At 38.8% G+C, this 19,402-nt stretch overlaps 1 protein-coding gene across 1 annotated transcript; it reads right to left on the bottom strand.

Annotated features, from left to right (window-relative positions):
- Nucleotides 1-7,685: 7,685 nt before the first annotated feature.
- LOC125349969 (tetratricopeptide repeat protein 30A2-like) lies at nt 7,686-9,683 on the bottom strand. Its single transcript, XM_048344225.1, has one exon. The coding sequence runs from the start codon at nt 9,681-9,683 to the stop codon at nt 7,686-7,688; it is 1,998 nt and encodes a 665-aa protein (XP_048200182.1).
- Nucleotides 9,684-19,402: the final 9,719 nt, after the last annotated feature.

The raw sequence follows: 19,402 nt of genomic DNA, 5'->3' as shown, positions 1-19,402 counted from the left end.
TAGTATTGGAGTGAATTCTCCTTTGAAGGCCTTATAGAAATCAGCTGTGAATCCCTCTGGTCCTGGGCTTTTCCTGGATGGAAGGTTTCTTACTGCCATTTCTATTTCGGTACTTAATATGAGTCTAGTTAGAACCAATATTGGTTTGTATAATCTTTTTGGTTTAAATCTTCTTGGTTTAGTTTGGGCAGATCAATATTTGTTAGAAATTCTTCCATTTCTTCCAGGTTCTTAAGTTTGTTAGTGTAAAAGTTTACAAAGTATTTCCTTATGATGTTCTGAATCTTGTTTATTTCTGTCATGACATTTCCATTCTAGTTTCAGATTTGACTTATTTGGGTGTTTTCTTTTCTTTTTTTTTTGATCTGATTCTCTAAGAGTCTATCAATTTTCTTGATTTTTTCACAGAACCAACTCTGTTTTGTTGGTCCTTGCAATGGTTCTTTTGAACTCTAATTCATTTAATTCTGATTTAATTTTAATTATTTGTTTCTTTCTATTGGATAGGGGTTTGGCTTGTTGCTCCTTTTCAAGTAGCTTAAGGTGCATCACTAAATTGTTGATTTGAGATGTCTCCAATATATTGATGTAGGCACTCTGAGCTATAAATTATCCTCTGAGTACTACCTTTGCTACTACCAGAGTACTACCAGAGGAGCTGATATTTTGTGTGCTAACTTTGGTCAAATATCACAAACATTTGACTTTCTTTTCTGATCTCTTCATTGACCTACTGGTGATTAAACAATGTGTTGTCCAGTCTCCAGAACTTTGTAACATGGCTTTTGTTGTCAAGCTGTAATTTTATTCCATTGAGGTCTGAGAGAATGCCGGAAATAATTTCAATATTTCTGAATTTGCACAGATTTGTTTGTGACCTAAAATATGATTTATTTTGGCAAATGTTCCGTGTTTTGTCAAGAAGAATGTATATTCTGGTGTTGCTGGGTGAAATATTCTGTAGATGTCTGTTAAGTCTCGTTGATCTATGCAGTTGTTTAGTTCTGAGGTTTCTTTGTTGAGTTTTTGGTTGTTGATCTAGCCAGAGTGCTGTGCTAAGTCTCTAACAATCAATGTGTTTGGATCTATGTGTGTTTTTAGAGTAACTAGTATTTGTTTGATGAAGTTGGGTGCTCTGGTATTTGGTGTAGATTTAGAATTGTTGTATCCTCTTGTAGGAAAGATCCCTTTATTAGTATGTAATATGCTTCTTTATTTCTTCTAACTAATTTTAGCTTGAAGTTAATTTTTTATGATACTAGGATTTCAACTCTATCCTGTTTGGGGGCCTTTTGCGCGATAGATTTTATTTCAGCCTTTCACTTTCAGAATGTTTACTTTTATGGGCAAGAAATGTCTCTTGATGACAGCAGATAGATGGATCATGCTTTTGATCCAACTAGTCGATGTCATTTAATTGGAGAGCTAAGTGCATTAATATTGAGAGTTAGGATTGAGAGGAGTTTGGTAATTCCTACCATGTTATTTACTTTTGGAGGTGCTGTGCCTCAACAATTCTTACTATATTTATCCAGTTCTCTGATTAGGGGCAGTTTTTCTGCCAATATTTTCTTTTTGTTGGTTTTCTATGTGTAATGTGTCTTTGCATATCTTTTGTAATGCTGGTTTGATGAAGATATATTGTTTCAATTTTTCCTTGCTGGGGAAGGTTTTTATTTGTCCCTTGGTTATTAAGGTGAGCTTAGCTCAGTACAGTATTCTTGTTTGGTAGTTGTTTGCCTTTAAGGTGTAGCATACCTCATTCCAGGCTCTCCTTTTTTTGTGTGGTCTCTGCTGAGAAATTTGTAGTTATTCTGATTGGTTTTCCTTTATACGTAACAGATCTTTTCTTCCTGACAGTATTAAGGATCCTTTCTTTGGTCTCTATTGATCCTGTGTGGTCATATTACAATGTGGTGGTGGGATGTCCTGTTCTTATCTGGTCTGTTTGCGGTTCTGAAGGATTCTTGCCTTGGAATGGGCTTATCCTTTTGAATGTTCAAGAAGTTCTTTGCTAGAATTCTGTTAAGTATATTTCCTTTAGCTTCCTTCTCTTGACCTTCATCAGTATCTTTTTGCCTTAAATTTGGTGGTGTGTCATGCAGCTTTTGTGAGGACATATCTTGTGTCTAGTATTTGTTTGGAAAATTATCTGTTCTTTCTCTTTCAAATATATACTACCTTCAATTCCAGAGATTCTAACTTCTGCATCATTTAACCTGGTGTCAAGACTGTCTACTTTGTTTTTTATTTCTTTCCTTTTAAATGGTCATTTTTGATGGCTTTAATTTCTTTATTGAAGTTCTGTTTTAGATCATGTATGGACTTTCTCCTTGATTTCATTTTCAGTGTACTTTCTCATATCCTTTAGCTGAATGACTATTTTTTCATTAGACTCTCTTTCCTTCTCTTGGAATTCATTCAGATTTCTATTTTTGGATTCCATGAATTCCTCTACCACTCTGTGATTAGTCTCATCATTCTCATGCATTGCTATGTGCAAGCTTTCAATCTTTTCATTCAGCATATTTACTAGTAGTATTTATAGAGCATTTTGAGAACTATCCAATAGGCTTTTCATTGACTGTTCTGTTTTCTGTTTATTTTGGGTGGGAATTGAGGTTTCTTCACTTGCCATTTTTCTTGAGTTTCTATGGTTTATTCTCATTTGAAAATGAAAGCAAATCCAATACCACAACAGAACACAATTTTAGGACAAGAACCAACTAGGAGCCCAGTAGTTGCATAGACCTTAGAGGTTCAAAATCATAGAAAGGTATTTTCCTATCTACCTCTCCTTTTTTTGTTTGAGGTGGGATATTGTGATTCAGGAGTGAGGATGATATATAGTTGTAGTCAGTGAACAAATATCTGTTGTGAACATAAAAAATATGAATTTTGGGGCTGGGGATATAGCCTAGTGGCAAGAGTGCCTGCCTCGGATACATGAGGCCCTAGGTTCAATTCCCCAGCACCACATATACAGAAAACGGCCAGAAGCGGCGCTGTGGCTCAAGTGGCAGAGTGCTAGCCTTGAGCGGGAAGAAGCCAGGGACAGTGCTCAGGCCCTGAGTCCAAGGCCCAGGACTGGCCAAAAAAAAAAAAAAAATGAATTTAAAAGATAAAAGGTGAGCCACTTAGACACAGTCAAAATGGAAACAAATACAGTCTAATTCATAGAAAAACATTTAGGAATAAAGAGACTAAAGAAAATTCAACAGACAAAGGCCTCATATCTAAAATATATGCAGAACTAAAAAAATTACCTTCCTCCAAAACAAAACCACAAAGAACCAATAGCCCCCTCATCAAGTGGGCTAGAGAATTAAAAAGAGACTTCTCTGATGAGGAAATGAGAATGGCCAAGAGACATATGAAAAAGTGCTCTACATCACTGGCCATAAAAGAAATGCAAATCAAAACAACATTGAGATTCCATCTCACCCCAGTAAGAATGTCATATATCAAGAAAACTAACAATAACAACTGTTGGAGGGATGTGGCCAAAAGAGAACCCTACTTCATTGTTGGTGGGAATGTAAACTGGTTCAACCACTCTGGCAAGCAGTATGGAGATTCCTCAGAAGGTTAAACATAGAACTCCCTTATGATTCAGCAGCCCCACTTTTGGGTATCTATCCAAAAGACCACAAACATAATCACACTAAAGCCACCAGCACAACAAAGTTCATTGCAGCACAATTTGTCATAGCTAGAATCTGGAACCAACCCAGATGTCCCTCAGTAGAAGAATAGATCAGGAAAATGTGGTACATATACACAATGGAATTTTATACCTCTATCAGAAATAATGACATTGCCCCATTTGTAAGGAAATGGAAGGACTTGGAAAAAGTTATACTAAGTGAAGTGAGCCAGACCCAAAGAAATGTGGACTCTATGGTCTCCCTTATAGGGATTAATTAGCACAGGTTTAGGCAAGTCACAGCAGAGGATCACAGGAGCCCAATAGCTATACCCTTATGAACACATAAGATAATGCTAAGTGAAATGATCTCCATGTTATGGAAATGATTGTTATATCACAGTTGTAACTACTTTCAAAGTGCCATATGTAACTGTAGCCTCTATTATTGATGATCTTCTTGTATCATCTTCCTGTGGTTGTACCCACACTATCTTTGTATTTTATCTGAGTACATTGGAAACTGGGTATACTGGTATTAGAACTAGGAATTTGGAAGGGAATACCAAAATCGAGAGACACAGGGTAAAAAAAGACAAACAACTACAAAAGCAATACTTGCAAAACTGTTTGGTCTAAGGGAACTGAACACCTCATGGGGGGAAAGAGAAAGGAGGAGGAGGGAGGGGGTGTGAGGGACGAGGTAACAAACAGTACAAGTAATGTATCCAATGCCTAATGTATGAAACTGTAACCTCTCTGTACATCAGTTTGATAATAAATATTTGAAAAAAAAATAAAACAGAGAGTTGGTTTAGATATTGATTTAGGCTCGTAAGAAAAGAAGACTTTCCTTTATTATCATATGCTTTCAGACCAGTGCATTATGAAAAATATCCTCAATATGATAACCCCAACAAGTCAAGGTGATTGTCAAATTTGAGTTGGACATTTGCATTCTGAACTTTCACCTGCACACAGGTAAATTTTACTAAACATGCTAACATAGATCAAGATACTTTTTCATGGTGTACTGCCTTGAGAATATGTGGTAATAGAGGAAATTCTTTTCTATCACAAGCATAAATGAATGTCAAAAGCAAGTGTAAGGTTTTTACTTGTCAAAGTATATAAGACCCAAAATTATATATGACCCTAATCATTAACATATGGGGGCCAAAAGAGGCTAATCATATTAGTAGTGGGCAAAGGCTCTCTAAGTATGGACAGATGACCATATAAAATAACATTTTATGAAGTGAATTCCAAGAAAATAAACAACAGATACTCTTAAAAAAAATGAACTGAACAACTGAACAACTCATGGGGGGGAGGGAGAGGGGAAAGGGGGCAGGGGGAATGAGGGGTGAGGTAACAAACAGTACAAGAAATATATCCAATGCCTAATGTATGAAACTGTAACCTCTCTGTAATTCAGTTTGATAATAATAATAAAGAAAAAGAAAACTAAGGAGAGAAGGACCAGAAATAAAGGAAATGGAGTTAAAGTGAAATTGAAAGAAAAAGTAAGAGATCTAGTGAACAAGAGAGGGAAGAGCAAATAAAAATAGAGGAATACAGAAAAGAAACAGAAGGAAGATAACTAAGACTTAAATTCAGAAATTAAAAAGATTAAAAAATGATATATTTGTACTAAAATTAAAAGTACTAAGATTTATAAATAGAAAATTAACTAAAAATATGGCCTGAATTAAGTATGCACATAATTAAAGAAACCTAGTAATCACCATATACTGTATATTTAGGAGGAAATGGAACAACAATGAAGAAGAAAAATCAGAACTATGAAAAAATAATTTAAATAAATAGAACAAAAATCTCCAATTAGTTTGGGAGCATGTGTCTCCCCAATGTCCACTATTCAGTGTCTTGATAGTGCATTGGATTTCTGTGTCGTGGTCAGCTTTCCTTGTGGCTTTGTTGGATTCAGGAGCCTTCTTGGCATGGGGTTGTGGCTGTTATTTAGATTCCCACACTCATGCATGACTGAACTTACCTTATAATTCAAAATGAAAAATGAATTCTCGCAGTTTGAGAGGGCAGAAAATAGTTCTGCCTCACAAACTTGGAGTCTTTGTACCCTCCTCCCTGCCAAACTTAGTGGGAGAGAGTATTTGCTTTGTGTGGTAGAGCAGGCAGAAGGTGGATGTTTTCTTTTGATCGGAATCTCTGCAAGCTTTTAGGGCCTGTCCAGTTTTTTCCCCTGTGAGACTTTACAGACTTTTGATTTTGTCATTCTAGGGTGCTTGACTGTTTGCTGCAGAGGGGCAGGGCTGCCTCTCCCTGATCCTGCCTCAGATAAAGCTATCCTTTCATGAGACGCTTCCTCCTACTGGACAAGGCTGCCTTTCTCTGGGTAGAGCTGGCTCTCCCTGGGTGAGTCTTTTCTTTTCTGCCAGAGAGGGGTGGTGCCTTTGCCTTGTTGAAAGATGTTTCTGCTACTCCAGCCCATGTTACCAGCCAGCTGCTCTGGCAGGTTCCATGTCAGTATTAAAGGTGGTGTTCTTGGTTGGGGGTGGATTTCCTTCCAGATGCTGGTCTCTGGGAGGGACTGTGCATGTCTTTTGTGGGGTACTTGTGCTTTCCCTTGATGACTTAGACTATCTGTAATGTGATGATTTGTCTCTGTGTCTGTCTGTGGCTGCCTGTTTTGGGTCTTTAAGTTCATGCTGTAGGTGAGTGGAAAGTTTGCACATGCTGTCTCTTCTATTTTTGTAATAGCTCCCTCCAGCTACTACCACTGTGTTGCTGGCAGTACTTAAATCTGTCTTCTTAAGCAGGCTCCTTGTAGTTTTCTTCTTAGCTATCCATCTCTGTATAATTAGAGATTACTTGGTGCGATTTGCTAGGCACAGATGATTTGGTGGGACCCCAAAACTCTGCTTCTTTGGACAGAGCATTGTTTATCCCCTACTAATTTTCTGCCATCTTCTATTTCCCAAAGTTATATTTGAAAATAAAGACATAAGCACAAATCAAGTCAATCCATGTGATTGAGTGTAAACCAGATACGGTGGGATTGACAATTGCACTTACAAAGGTAGAGCTCATGAGGGAGACCAACTCCCTCCCCCCAGATGATTGGGAAAGTTATGGACATGAAACTGGTTAAAGTGAACCACATAGTGGTGATAAATATGGCTTCAGAATACTGATTGAACTGACTGTGGCTTGAGTATGATCAAAATTTGATTATGTCATAGAAAGAGTATAGAGTATTTTTTTTCCCAAGAAACTACGATAATCTCCATCACTCGTCTCCTAGTTTGAAGTATGAGTATAGAAATTAAGAGAATGGACCTTCCCTTATTATTAATAACTGCTAAGCGTCATGTTCTGTTAGTAAGATCATGGTCTGTTTGTGTTTAAAGTTCACTTACTATAAATAATGGAGTAAAAGAAAATCATAATTTTCATTCATATTTAAATTTTCTCCTTACCATACAAACCATGCTGTTACTTGGGTGCAAAATTTCCCACTGAATCTTGTCCATTTGAAGAGAGACAACTAACAAAATGAATTTTTGCTAGATAAAGCATTGTATCTGTGTTGAAAAACCTTGCTGAAATATCCAACAACTCCATACAATTTGTGAAATACAAATTAATATAATTACAACAGTAAGTTCCTGGAGTAGAACACATAATTTTCTGAAGTGGTTATGTAAGCCCAGATAAACCACACATTGACTGAGTTGACATTTGCATAATACTAAGGTTATCATACAGGATTTTCTTAAGGTACAGCAAGACACAAAGCAAACAAGAAAGAAAGCAGAAGTTTTATAAATACTGTTTTATGTAAACTTCCATTCAGTTTTGGATTTTTTTCATAAATCCTTCTAGGGTTCGTTTATTTCATTTTGCGATGCTTCTCAAAAAACTATACAATTGTTTAAAAATATTTTTGAAGCATACGAAGTTTAACATGTAAAAGATGTGAAGATGTCAAAGCATAAAAACAACACTATACAAAGAGAATATAGACTTTTATGACAGAAATTCTTACCAGTCATTACTACATATTCCATCCTGTGATCTCATATATCAAAGCTTTTAACTGTCTGGACTCATATGTGACTGTATTCATTCCAGTATATGTTCTATCTTCTTCCAGGGGTTGCTCTATAACAGCAGGTATGTTTCTGCCAAAAACTTCACAGTGTTCAAGAAACTGGACACATTCTTGAATGACATTGTCACAAAGCACTATCATGTGCTTGGACATGTTTTCTAATAGGGAGAAGAAGCATCTTTTGGCATAATACCAAGTATCAGTCCCAAGTTTTTTGTTGTAAGGTTCCAAGCTTTTGATAATTCGAGAAATGCCAAAGTCATAATTTCCTTTGGCACAATAAAGTGTTCCTATCACCAAATTCACAATGCAGAGATGATAGATTTTCTTGTCTGGGTCACCATAGGATAGGTGCTCTTCTTCCTTTTCAATCTTCCTCATCAATGCCTCGGCTTCTTCGTTTTGACTGGTTATAATATAGGAAACACAGAGATTGGCTAACACAACAGCACTGACATTCAGGATGTTATCATAATGCTTCTTGACTATGGGCTCATAGAAACCAATGGCTTCTTTATATTTGTTTTCCTGCATGAAAAGAATATGAGCCACATTCAACTTCCACACATCATGTTCATTACAGAATTCCACAGATTTGCAGAAGATTTTCTCTACCATTGAATAATTTTCAAGGTTCCAGTAGATTTTTGCCTGGGCCATCAAAACAGGAATGTACTTCTCAAGCACATCATCATATTCATTCACTGTCTTTTTGACAAGGTCATCATCTTTATTGTGTCTTGCTTCTTGTACTTGTTTAGTGAGTCTCTGGAGCTGCTCAGTCAGCAGTCCAGCTAGCCCATCAAGCTTAATGAAAGCCTCTTCAGGAGCTGTCTGGCAAGTGATCATTGCATCCAAGAATTCATAGAGATAGGGTGAGAGGAACTTATAAGTCAAATGAGCATTCTCTGCCAGGACATCTGCTGCCAGATCAAAATACTCATATTTACAGTAGAGCAGTAAGAGGTTGCCAAAGGTCTCTGGGGGGAAGGGATTCTGTTGGAGCAAAAACTGCAGCTTTTCAAAGCCCTCAGTAGGCCTGGTATCCATGTTCATGAGTGCCTGGTTGTGCAGGGTCACAGGGTCTAACTCTTCCTCTGCCCTAGGGGGCATGTCAGTGAGAGTTTCTTGGGCAGCCTCAAAGTTCTTCAGCTGGTATTCTATGGCTGCCTTGAGGTTGAAGGCTTCCACCAGAGCAGTCTGGTGGAGGACTGAGGTGTTGCCTACACTGCGAACATCAATGCCCTCAGTGGTCATGCCCACACCCAGCTCTGGGTGCTGGCGGATTCCACACTCAATAATGTCAGCTATATGTTTCAGAGCTGAAGCATAGTGTCTGTTGCTGTAATAGGCCAAAGCTAAGTTGTAGGAAAGGTCAGGCTGATAGCCTGAGGCTTTCAGGGCCCCAAAGAACTTGGAACAGGCAGCTTCATAGTGTCCCTCCTTGTAGAGCAAACAGCCCAGGTTGACCTGGCCATCAGGGTCGTTCTCACCCCCTCTCTCCTCTCCAGCTTCCCCACCCAGCAGCTGCTCCACCAGGCTCCTGGCCCCTGGCAGGTCTCCCTCACTGTACTTGATAGCGGCCTGCAGGCGGAGGACCCGGCTGTGGTAGGCAGGGTTGTCGAGGAGGAGGAAGGCGACGCGGGTGGCCTCTGGGTAGAGGCAGGCCTTGTACAGGGCCTGGGCCTGGTACAGGCGGTACTGTTCGATGTCGGGGTAGAGCTGGCCCAGCTGCTCATAGCACTCTGCGGCCAGGGCGAACTCCTGCAGGTGGTAGTAGCAGTAGCCGAGCAGGGAGAGGCCGGCGCGGCTCTTGGGGCTGTTCTGCAGCTCTGCGTCGAGCAGCTGCACGGCCTCTGCGTAGTGGGCATCGCGGATGAGCCTGTACACCATGGCTGTGAACTCCCCGTCGGGGATCTGAGCGCTGTTTTGTAGGGCCATACTGGCCAGTTTTGTTGTGGGTACTTGTTTCCAAGGCAACAAGGCAACCGGAAACGGAAGTACGTCCTGATGTTACTCTGGACAATAAACAATGCGTTCGGAAAGAAAAGGAATCCATGGCCCGAGTTTCTTTCTTTCTTCTGTGTCAGAAGAGAAGAATCACATCCTTGGAACTGTTCAGATGCTGAGCCCATGTTTATGTAACTTTTATTTCACACTGCCCCTTGGGACATGGCTCTCATTCTTGCTAGAGCTATAGTTTTTGCTGTAAAACAAGTACAAGGAAGCCATTGTTTTCTGTGAGTCCATATTCAGGAATCATTATGATAACATCCTGAATGTCAGTGCTGTTGTGTTAGCCAACCTCTGTATTTTCCTATATTATGACCAGTCAAGGTGTAGAAGCTGAGGCATTGATGAGGAAGATTGAAAAGGAAGAAGAGCATCTGTCCTGTGGTGACCCGGACAAGAAAATCTACCAAATCTGCATTGTGAATTTGGTGATAGGAACACTTTATTGTGCCAAAGGACGTTATGACTTTGGCATTTCTTGAATTATCAAGAGCTTTGTGGTATGTGTTATGTCATCTGTTCCTCTTCCCTCTGTGTGTGTGTGTGTGTGTGTATGTTGTTTTGTGTTTTCATATAGCAGAGGAACATTCATCAGTTGTCTAATACATAGATGTGTAGACTCTCCCTTCTTGTTCAGCTGTGCTCATTGACAGTATATGACATGCCTCCTACTCCATGCAATGGTAGAGGCAGTGACTGCACAGAATGACCCTTGAGGTTGTTTAGTCTTATACATTACAGATTCTACCAGTGGTATTGTTTCATACTGTTTTAGTGATAGGAACTGAGTGGAAAAGATGAAAGATATATATTCTCAGAATCTCCCTAGAATTGTCTTTCTTGGTCAAATAAAGATACATTTTGTGAGAGAAAGTAGTCTTTTCTGTCAAACTAGAGTGTCTCCATCTTATGACCAATCACCATTTTGTACTTATATTTCCTGGAATTGTTTACTTCTTTTTTTTTTTGGCCATTCCTGGGCCTTGGACTCAGGGCCTGAGCACTGTCCCTGGCTTCCTTTTGCTCAAGGCTAGCACTCTGCCACTTGAGCCACAGCGCCGCTTCTGGCCGTTTTCTGTATATGTGGTGCTGGGGAATCGAACCTAGGGCCTCGTGTATCCGAGGCAGGCACTCTTGCCACTAGGCTATATCCCCAGCCCCAATTGTTTACTTCTTTTATTTAGTCTGTAGGTAGTTGGGGAATAGATTCTTCATCCTCCTCCTCCTCCTCCTGCTCCTATTGGTCCTCCTCTCCTCTTCCTCTTCTTTTTCTTCTTCTAGATTGAAATGAGGACTTTTTCCCACAATGTTAAAATAGATTGAGTTGTAAGAGAAAATGCTAAATATATTATATATGCAAATGGACCATAGGAGCAGATCATGCTGTATTTGGGCAGGCAGAACATAAGTATGCTCACAACCAAATGGCATGCTTTTAGCTTCTGTGAGTTTTGTATAAATGAAACTCTCCAACATGGTACACATGTCTTCCTCTTACCCCAAAATCCATCCTGAATCTCACACTGTTTTTCTCAATCACAAATTACTTTCTACAAATCTCTAACTCACTTTATTACAACCACCAAATACCTATGCTACAAATTTTAGGATTATATACTCCAAATTTTAGGATTCTATTGCAAAAAATGATCTTGTTAATTTTTATAATTTTCTACCTAGTTCATCTCTTTCCAGAATTTCTATCTTTAATTAAAAGTCTTCTTTTTGTTTGTATTTCTAGCAGATCAGGCAATGAAGTGACCTCAGTAGTAATTAGTGAACTAACACAAATGAAATTGAGATTACTTGTGAATTTTTTTATTATTCAGTAAATTTTAACACTGTGGGGAAAGTTATCTTTTTACTCTAGAAGAAGAGGATGAGGAAGAAGAGTTAAGAATCTGTTCCCCAACTACTTATCAGACTAAATAAAAGTGAGTCTCTCACAGCAGCAGTGATGGTCATGTCATTTTCACAGTATGATTGGTGCACTCATTTCATTTTGAAAATGACCCTGCCCTCTATCTTTCTAAGCTTAATTTCTGCTTTTTTTTTCAAGCCAAGCCACCCTGGAGCAGAATCCTATGAGATAAGAAGGAAGACAGATGACATCTCTCTTGCCCATCTCACCTGAAATGGTCACAGAAAGGTGCCAACACAAAGAGGAGAACCCCATTGATTCCTATGGGAATCAAAGAAATTTGGGGAATAGTATATGTATATTATGTATATCTTTAAAATGTCTTTTCGAATTGATATTACTACATAATATAACTACAACTCTACAAACAGACACAAAAGTTATGAAATGTAATTTCTTGCTTCTGTTTTGTTATCTTACCTTCATATCATCTTACTAAAATAAACAGTTCATTTATAAGCATTTAAAACTACTGAGCTTACATTTGCAACAGACAATTGTCAGGCAGACAGACCAGTCATAAAGGAGAAGACACTAGCACCAGTCAGAGCCCTTCACCAAACTTCTGTTGAGTTAAAGCCCTAATAGAGTAGGTGAACTAAGACATAGGCTGAAAGAAGCCTCAGAGTAGGAGATAATTGAATTTAGCTGCCTTTTGTTAGGACTTTGGGTAAGCTAAAACCTCACTCAACCTTCTGAAATGGGTACAGTTTGTCCCTTTCTTGATATTGACACATCGAGATGCTCATTGTCTGTCTCATCTAGGAATACAAAACTGCCAACTCTCAGCAATGAGAAGACTGAACAAGTTCATAAAACCAGTTCTGTTATGCCATGAGCCACTGCCTATTTACTGAAGTCCTCTTTCCAATACTAAGTGGTTAGGAGTAGCCACAATACTCCCTTGCCAACATCTGCTTGAAGTTAGAATTGAGGCATGGCAGTTCAAAGTCTATGGTCCACACCAAGTAATCTAGTTGGTTTTTAAAGAGGAAAAGAAAACTCATTAAACTTCCATCATACCAAAAACTAGGCCCATGAAAGCAATGTACAGGAGATACATGGATTGGATTATTAACCACTCACTGTTTCCTATAAAACCCAGCAGCTATTTTGTATCATGTTTCATCCTCTACCTACCTAAATATAGTTGAGAAAACCACATCAACTTTTAAATCTTTCTATCCCACACAACTTTCATCAGTAATATGCAGATTTCAGGGTGACTCCTAAAATCACAACGAGGTGGGCTATAGTAGAGTTCATACATTATGGTTGGCTATAATAGAGTTCATACACTATGCAATTAATAAGAAAAGATTTATAGGAGGCAAAACTAAAAGACAGTCAAAGAGTTGCATGAAAGCCTAATTATATGACAAAGTTATGCTTTTATTTTGATCACATTTGTCTTAGATATTAACACAATGAGAAAGAAGGTATTAGCCTCTTATTTTAGGTAATGGAGGAGTATTGGATAGAGTCAAGTTTGAATGCTGGGTCAGTAATATATATTTAGCAATATTTGTAGTTTATAAAAAGGGGGAAGCCGGGTGCCTGTGGCTCCTAGCTGTAATCCTAGCTAGTCCAGAGGCTGAGATCTGAGGAGCCAGGTTCAAAGCCAGCCTGAGCAGGAAAGTCCGTGAGACTCTTATCTCCAATTAACCACCAGAAAACTGGAAGTGGAGCTGTGGCTCAAAGTGGTAGAGCACTAGCCTTGAGCTGAAGAGCTCAGTGACAACATCTAGACCCTGAGTTCAAGTCCCATGACAGACAAAGTAAAGGGGTGGGACAGGAAAATTCTTAGAACTGATCTAAAATGGATCCTTTTCTTTTTTTTTTTTTTTGGCCAGTCCTGGGCCTTGGACTCAGGGCCTGAGCACTGTCCCTGGCTTCTTCCCGCTCAAGGCTAGCACTCTGCCACTTGAGCCACAGCGCCACTTCTGGCCATTTTCTGTATATGTGGTGCTGGGGAATCGAACCTAGGGCCTCATGTATCCGAGGCAGGCACTCTTGCCACTAGGCTATATCCCCAGCCCCTAAAATGGATCCTTTTCTAATACTAGTTAGTAGTCACAACATATTTTCTTCTTATCACCACAATGGAAATAACCACAATGAAGAACTTCTAGTAATTGAACTATTCTCTCATAAAATTGTTGCATGTAGCAACCCTCCAGTATTGGAAAACAGACATACAACAAAGGAAATCTCTCAAGGCAATTTCCTTCTGCACAGAAGGGTACCTAGCCACTCTACCCACAGTCAAGCAGGCACATCCAGGTCAGTGGTCACCTAGGATTTATCCTAATGCAAGGGGTGGTTTTGTCCCTTCTCCTTATTAGGAGTTAAGCTCACATTCTATTTGCCATTGGCTAGCAAGGGGGTGGGGTGATTCAAGGAAGCTAGAAAGTACTAGTGACAAGTTCCTGCTGGGGGGAGTGCTCATTCCTTTCACCTTTAGCAGAGGCAAAAACTCACATTCCTGACATAATTCTCTAAGAAAGGTGCAGATGACACAGTTTGAGCGAGTTGGAAATAATGAAAAGTCACAAGCGATCTCAATTTCATTGGTGTTAATTCACTGATACTACAGAGGTCACTTGATTGCTGATCTGCTAGAAATACAAACAAAAAGAAGACTTTTAATTAAAGATAGAAATTCTGGAAAGTGATAAACTAGGTGGAACAATTATAAAAATGTACAGGATCTTTTTTTTTTTTCAACAGAATGCTAAAAACTTGGAGTATATAATCCTAAAAATTTGTAGTGTAGGTAAAAGTATTTGGTGGTTGTAATAAAGTGAGGAAGAGATTTGTACAAAGCAATTTGTGGTTGAGAAAAATGGTGTGAGATTCAGGATGGATTTTGGAGTAAGAGGAAGGCATGTATACCATGTTGGAGAGTTTCATTTAGACAAAACTCACAGAAGGTAAAGGTATGACATTTGATTGTGAGCATGCTTATGTTCTGCCTGCCAAAATACAACATGATCTGCTCCTATGGTCTATTTGCATGTATAATATATTTAGCATTCTTTCTTGCAACTCATTGGAAGGCATATTGTCTTATGTATACTGAAAATGTGAATACTTCCTATAGGCAAACATTGTTAATTCATGAATATTCTAACCACATCTGTGGACAAACAGCATTGTTGATAAAAGGAAATCCTGCTGCACAAACCATTTTCCAGTGGTTGCTTCTTTTTCCCTTTGATTCCAGAACAATTTCTTTGGGATGGCCAGTATGAGAATGGTTACAGTGCCTATGTACCTCAAACGCCATCTCTCACTGTTAACAGAAAAAAAAGAATAAAATTTCCAAATCATAATGTAGCCAACTGACTTTTAGCAGCATCTGTTCAATCTTTCAGGACTTTTGGAAAGATGGTATACTGAATCACCATTTATGCTTGGATGGGGAGACGGCCTTATTGGGAAGTCCCTTCTCATTGGCAGTTCAACTTTTATTAATATTTTAAACAGATTTCCTTCTTGAATATGCTTTGCCTTCAATCAAGTAGCTTATATTTCGGATTTGTGATACTATTGTCAGAATGAATCAACTAGAGCACAAAAGCATTATGTTTTATAACAGGGAGCAGCAAAAAAGGCAAAACAGTGGATAGTGGGATTTAAAAACAACCAACCAGCCATCCAAACAAAGAGCTACCCTAAGTTGCCCTGTTCATGTAGTACTTCTGTACCAGGCCCGCTTTACCTAATTTCCCTCATTAATCCTCACAGCCTTTCTGTGAATTAGATGATTCTTATTGCCAACCTCACTTTCAAACTGCAGATTGCATAGCACAAAGAAGCCTGCGGTTGCCTCAGCCAGCACTGGTAATTCCTCCTATTGGCCGGTAGTGGGCCACACTGCACCTCTTCCCTCTGTCCCTGGGCACCTCCTCGCCAGTCATTTAAATTGGCTTTGGATCATTTGCGGCAGTTTGTTCTAATAGAACAGGCACAATGGTGTAAGAATTTTAAAGTTTAAGCACCGAAGCCATTGTGTAATTGTATAGCGTCATTGTGGCTGGCGGCCCGGCATTGATGCGATCCCCCTGTGTAATTGCCCATGCAAATTTGAACACTGTGCAACCCACACAGGAACCCAGCACTTGGCTGCAGACTCTCTTACCTCCAGAAAAACCTTCAATGATTTGAAGAACCTTTTGTCATTTAAAAATGACTGTCTCTGTATCCTGTCACACAGGCAAACATCACAGATCACAACAGGCTTAATGGGCTAAACTAACAGCCAAATTTTAAATCGTATGCGTCTTCCTTTCAGCCCTTCTCAAAAGAATAACAATTATTCCAGAGCTTTAGCTAAACATTAAGCATTTTATTAAAAACAAAGACTTTTAGGTCTCTTAAAGCAGTATGTTTTAAAACCATAGTTTAGTTGGAAGAGCCAAGCAGTGTTTAATATAGTGTTCTTGGAAGGAAACATCAGCCTGGGAAATCTACACAAAAGGAATGACTTCAAACAACTCAACTGAAGACATATTTTCCTTCTTTTCTGTAAACCAATAATAATTAGAGAGTCAGCAGGGGATCCTCTTTAGATTATTATACATCAAAATAAAATAGCAAAAGCAATATTCCCCCCCGAGGGAATGAGACTCAGCAAAACCTAGCTTCCTGTTTCCACATTACACTGTTTTGTTTAAAATGATCTAAACACAATTCATATCTAAAGCAGAATAAAAATTAAGGTTGCAATACTCATTTATACACATAAAAAGAACACAGATAAATGATGGACTCAAAGAACATATTTTTTCACTGCAAATAGTTCATTTACTTAATAAAATGAACTTATTTGGGGACTAGTGTATACATTCAATGATATTGGGGTAGATAAATGACCAGATAAACAACGTATATTTACCTCTCCTGAGAGATTAGCAAATATGCAAGGGCATTCAAAATTAAAATTTAAAAGATGTATGACACAAAATTGCTAGCCAAAAAAAAAAAAAAGAAAAAAATGATGCACACAATATAAGCACAACACTGGACTCCACTACGTCTAAATGCTCACCACAAAAACCACCTGACCTATCCTTTTATTTCTGTCATTATTGTTCATCTAGGAAGCTTATGGAATTTTGGTCTTCTTGTGGCCAGACTTCACCTTTATATTCCTGATACATTTGAATTTGGGGAGATCTTTACAGAACATGGCAGAATAGCATTTTAAGTGTGAGCACATGACGAAACCACTCCAATGGCGCTGCAAAAGAGATCTTAGGATCACAAATTAGGCCTTGTACAATTGCTTTAGTGAATCCCTTTTGTGTTTTATTTTCCCCAAGCCAAAGCTTTTTTTGCTTTAAATCTTTTTCCAAATATGTTTAGATTCTATCCTGATTGAAGGAAATGGTTTCCCAATGTTATTGAGGATGATACTTTTGTTGTGTCTTCCTGTAATTTCTGAGAGAAACGATTTTTAAAATAATGGATCCACAAAGTAAACTGAGTTGACTCTGATTAATGACCTAAAGTAAGTGAATAAAATATTATGGCTCCCTTCCTTCCTTCCTTCCTTCCTTCCTTCCTTCCTTCCTTCCTTCCTTCCTTCCTTCCTTCCTTCTTCTCTCCCTCCCTTTCTTCCTCCCTCCTTTTGTGATACCAGGGATTAAACTCAGGGCTACACACTTGCCAGGCAAGCACTCTACCCATGTAAATGACACCACAAGTCCTTAGGCTTTTGGTTTGTTTTCAGGTTGGGTCTTGCACTAACATTGCCTGAGATGAAAAAACTTTAACTTGCTTCTTTACCCAACCCCTGTAGCTGAGACTACCATATTTGTCCCAAAGTATGAAAAAGCAAATGAGTCCCAGTAACATTAATACAATAATAGTATTTCACTAATAAAATGTTTTAAACTGATTTTTAACCCAACATATTTGCAAATATAAAATACCTGGAAACACATAGGTATCAGTGAAAACACATGCAACATTAACTTTTCTTGACTCACTTTCTAAATTTAATAAGTTAATGAATACTATTTATGAGATACTGAGAGATAAGATAATCTAAAATTTTTCTGAATGAATATGTATGTATTTAAAAGTGTATTGATCATATCACTCATCATCAATAGAAATAGCTTCAGACACATTTAGAGTAAGACTGTTTTTATGTCTTATATATATATATATCTTTACATTTCAACTTTAGTGAGATGATGACCTCTTTAAGTTTGTTTCTGGATTTTTTTTGGGGGGGCGGATAATAAGAACATTATCTGAAAAAAAATAAAAGCAAAGAGCTTGGTCCTTTCATGTGGAAACTGAAAAAAAAAAGTCAGTGGTCTTATTTAACAGATAAAACCTGAGGCTTGTTGAGTCCCAAGATGACAAGGCCAGCCAGTGGCTGGCTAGGATAGAGTCCTGGTCTGGTCTGTATACTTGTCACCATTTTTCACAGTATGCCAAGCTGTCTTTATGTGCTAGGGTTGCTGGCTGCACTGTAAGTTGTGCATGTGTTATTTATATACTGACTAATATGAATAAACATCAGATCTGAAAAATACCCCACAACTCATAGAAAAAATAGAATGAAATAATTTCTACCATAAATGCCAAGAAGGGGCTGGGGATATAGCCTAGTGGCAAGAGTGCCTGCCTCGGATACACGAGGCCCTAGGTTCGATTCCCCAGCACCACATATACAGAAAACGGCCAGAAGCGGCGCTGTGGCTCAAGTGGCAGAGTGCTAGCCTTGAGCGGGAAGAAGCTAGGGACAGTGCTCAGGCCCTGAGTCCAAGGCCCAGGACTGGCCAAAAAAAAAAAAAAAAAGAATAGCACATAAATGCCAAGAGACAAGGAAGCAAGCACACTCTAGTTAAGTAGAAGGTTTACAAGAAGCCTCACATTTCCAATGTACTCCTCTGATAGGAAATAAACACTAATAACAAGAATTGGGAAAATTTCTCTTTCTCTATTACAGAAAAGCAGAAAATAGGTAAGGATAATCGCATTCACCTCACATCCTTGGGAAGTTACAAATTATTTTACACAGGGATTGAAATCATCTCAAACTCTCAGGAGGTCAACCTCAAGGTTATTGACATCAAGAGGGCTGCCACCCTCTTTTCCACTGCTTTGTGGTCATGGAGGAAAGACCCCTGGCATTAGTCAGCAGTTTCTCAATCTTGACCCTCCCCCCTCCCCAATAGGAAAGATATCTCAAGACAGGCAAAATAGATGGAGGCAATTACAAACAGCTACTTGATTGATGGTTGACATTGTCAGGGCTCCACTGTATGGCAGATTGCAATGCTGTTGAACTCCCCTTGCTACTAGTGGAGGTTGCTATTGGCAACCATGCAGTGAAGCCAATAAAAAGGCAAGAAAATGGGAGGAAAACTCAACCTTAGTGGAATCTGTAGGGTTTGTACTATAAATTATGTTCCCCTTAGCCATATGCAGCATCAACATTCAGGACAGCTACAGTGCTTGTAGCGGCCTGCAGTCTCTGGCAGACCCTGGGTCCAGTTATATCATAAAGCACATGCTTTAAAATTTTGCCATAGATGGACTGGCATCCATTTGTTAGGCTATTTATTTATTGTTGGGGAGGATAACAGATGTGAGCTCATCGCTGCCTCACATGGACTGATTTTTCAATTCCCATTTGTGATATAAACATGATGTGGCATAATACCCAGAAACACCTGCAGTGTTTCTGAACAGCAAACACATC

This window comes from Perognathus longimembris, chromosome 4 (assembly GCF_023159225.1).
Source record: "Perognathus longimembris pacificus isolate PPM17 chromosome 4, ASM2315922v1, whole genome shotgun sequence".
Lineage (NCBI taxonomy): Eukaryota > Metazoa > Chordata > Mammalia > Rodentia > Heteromyidae > Perognathus > Perognathus longimembris.
The sequence above is the reverse complement of the archived record's forward strand: the minus strand, read 5'-3'. Positions and strand labels throughout refer to the sequence as shown.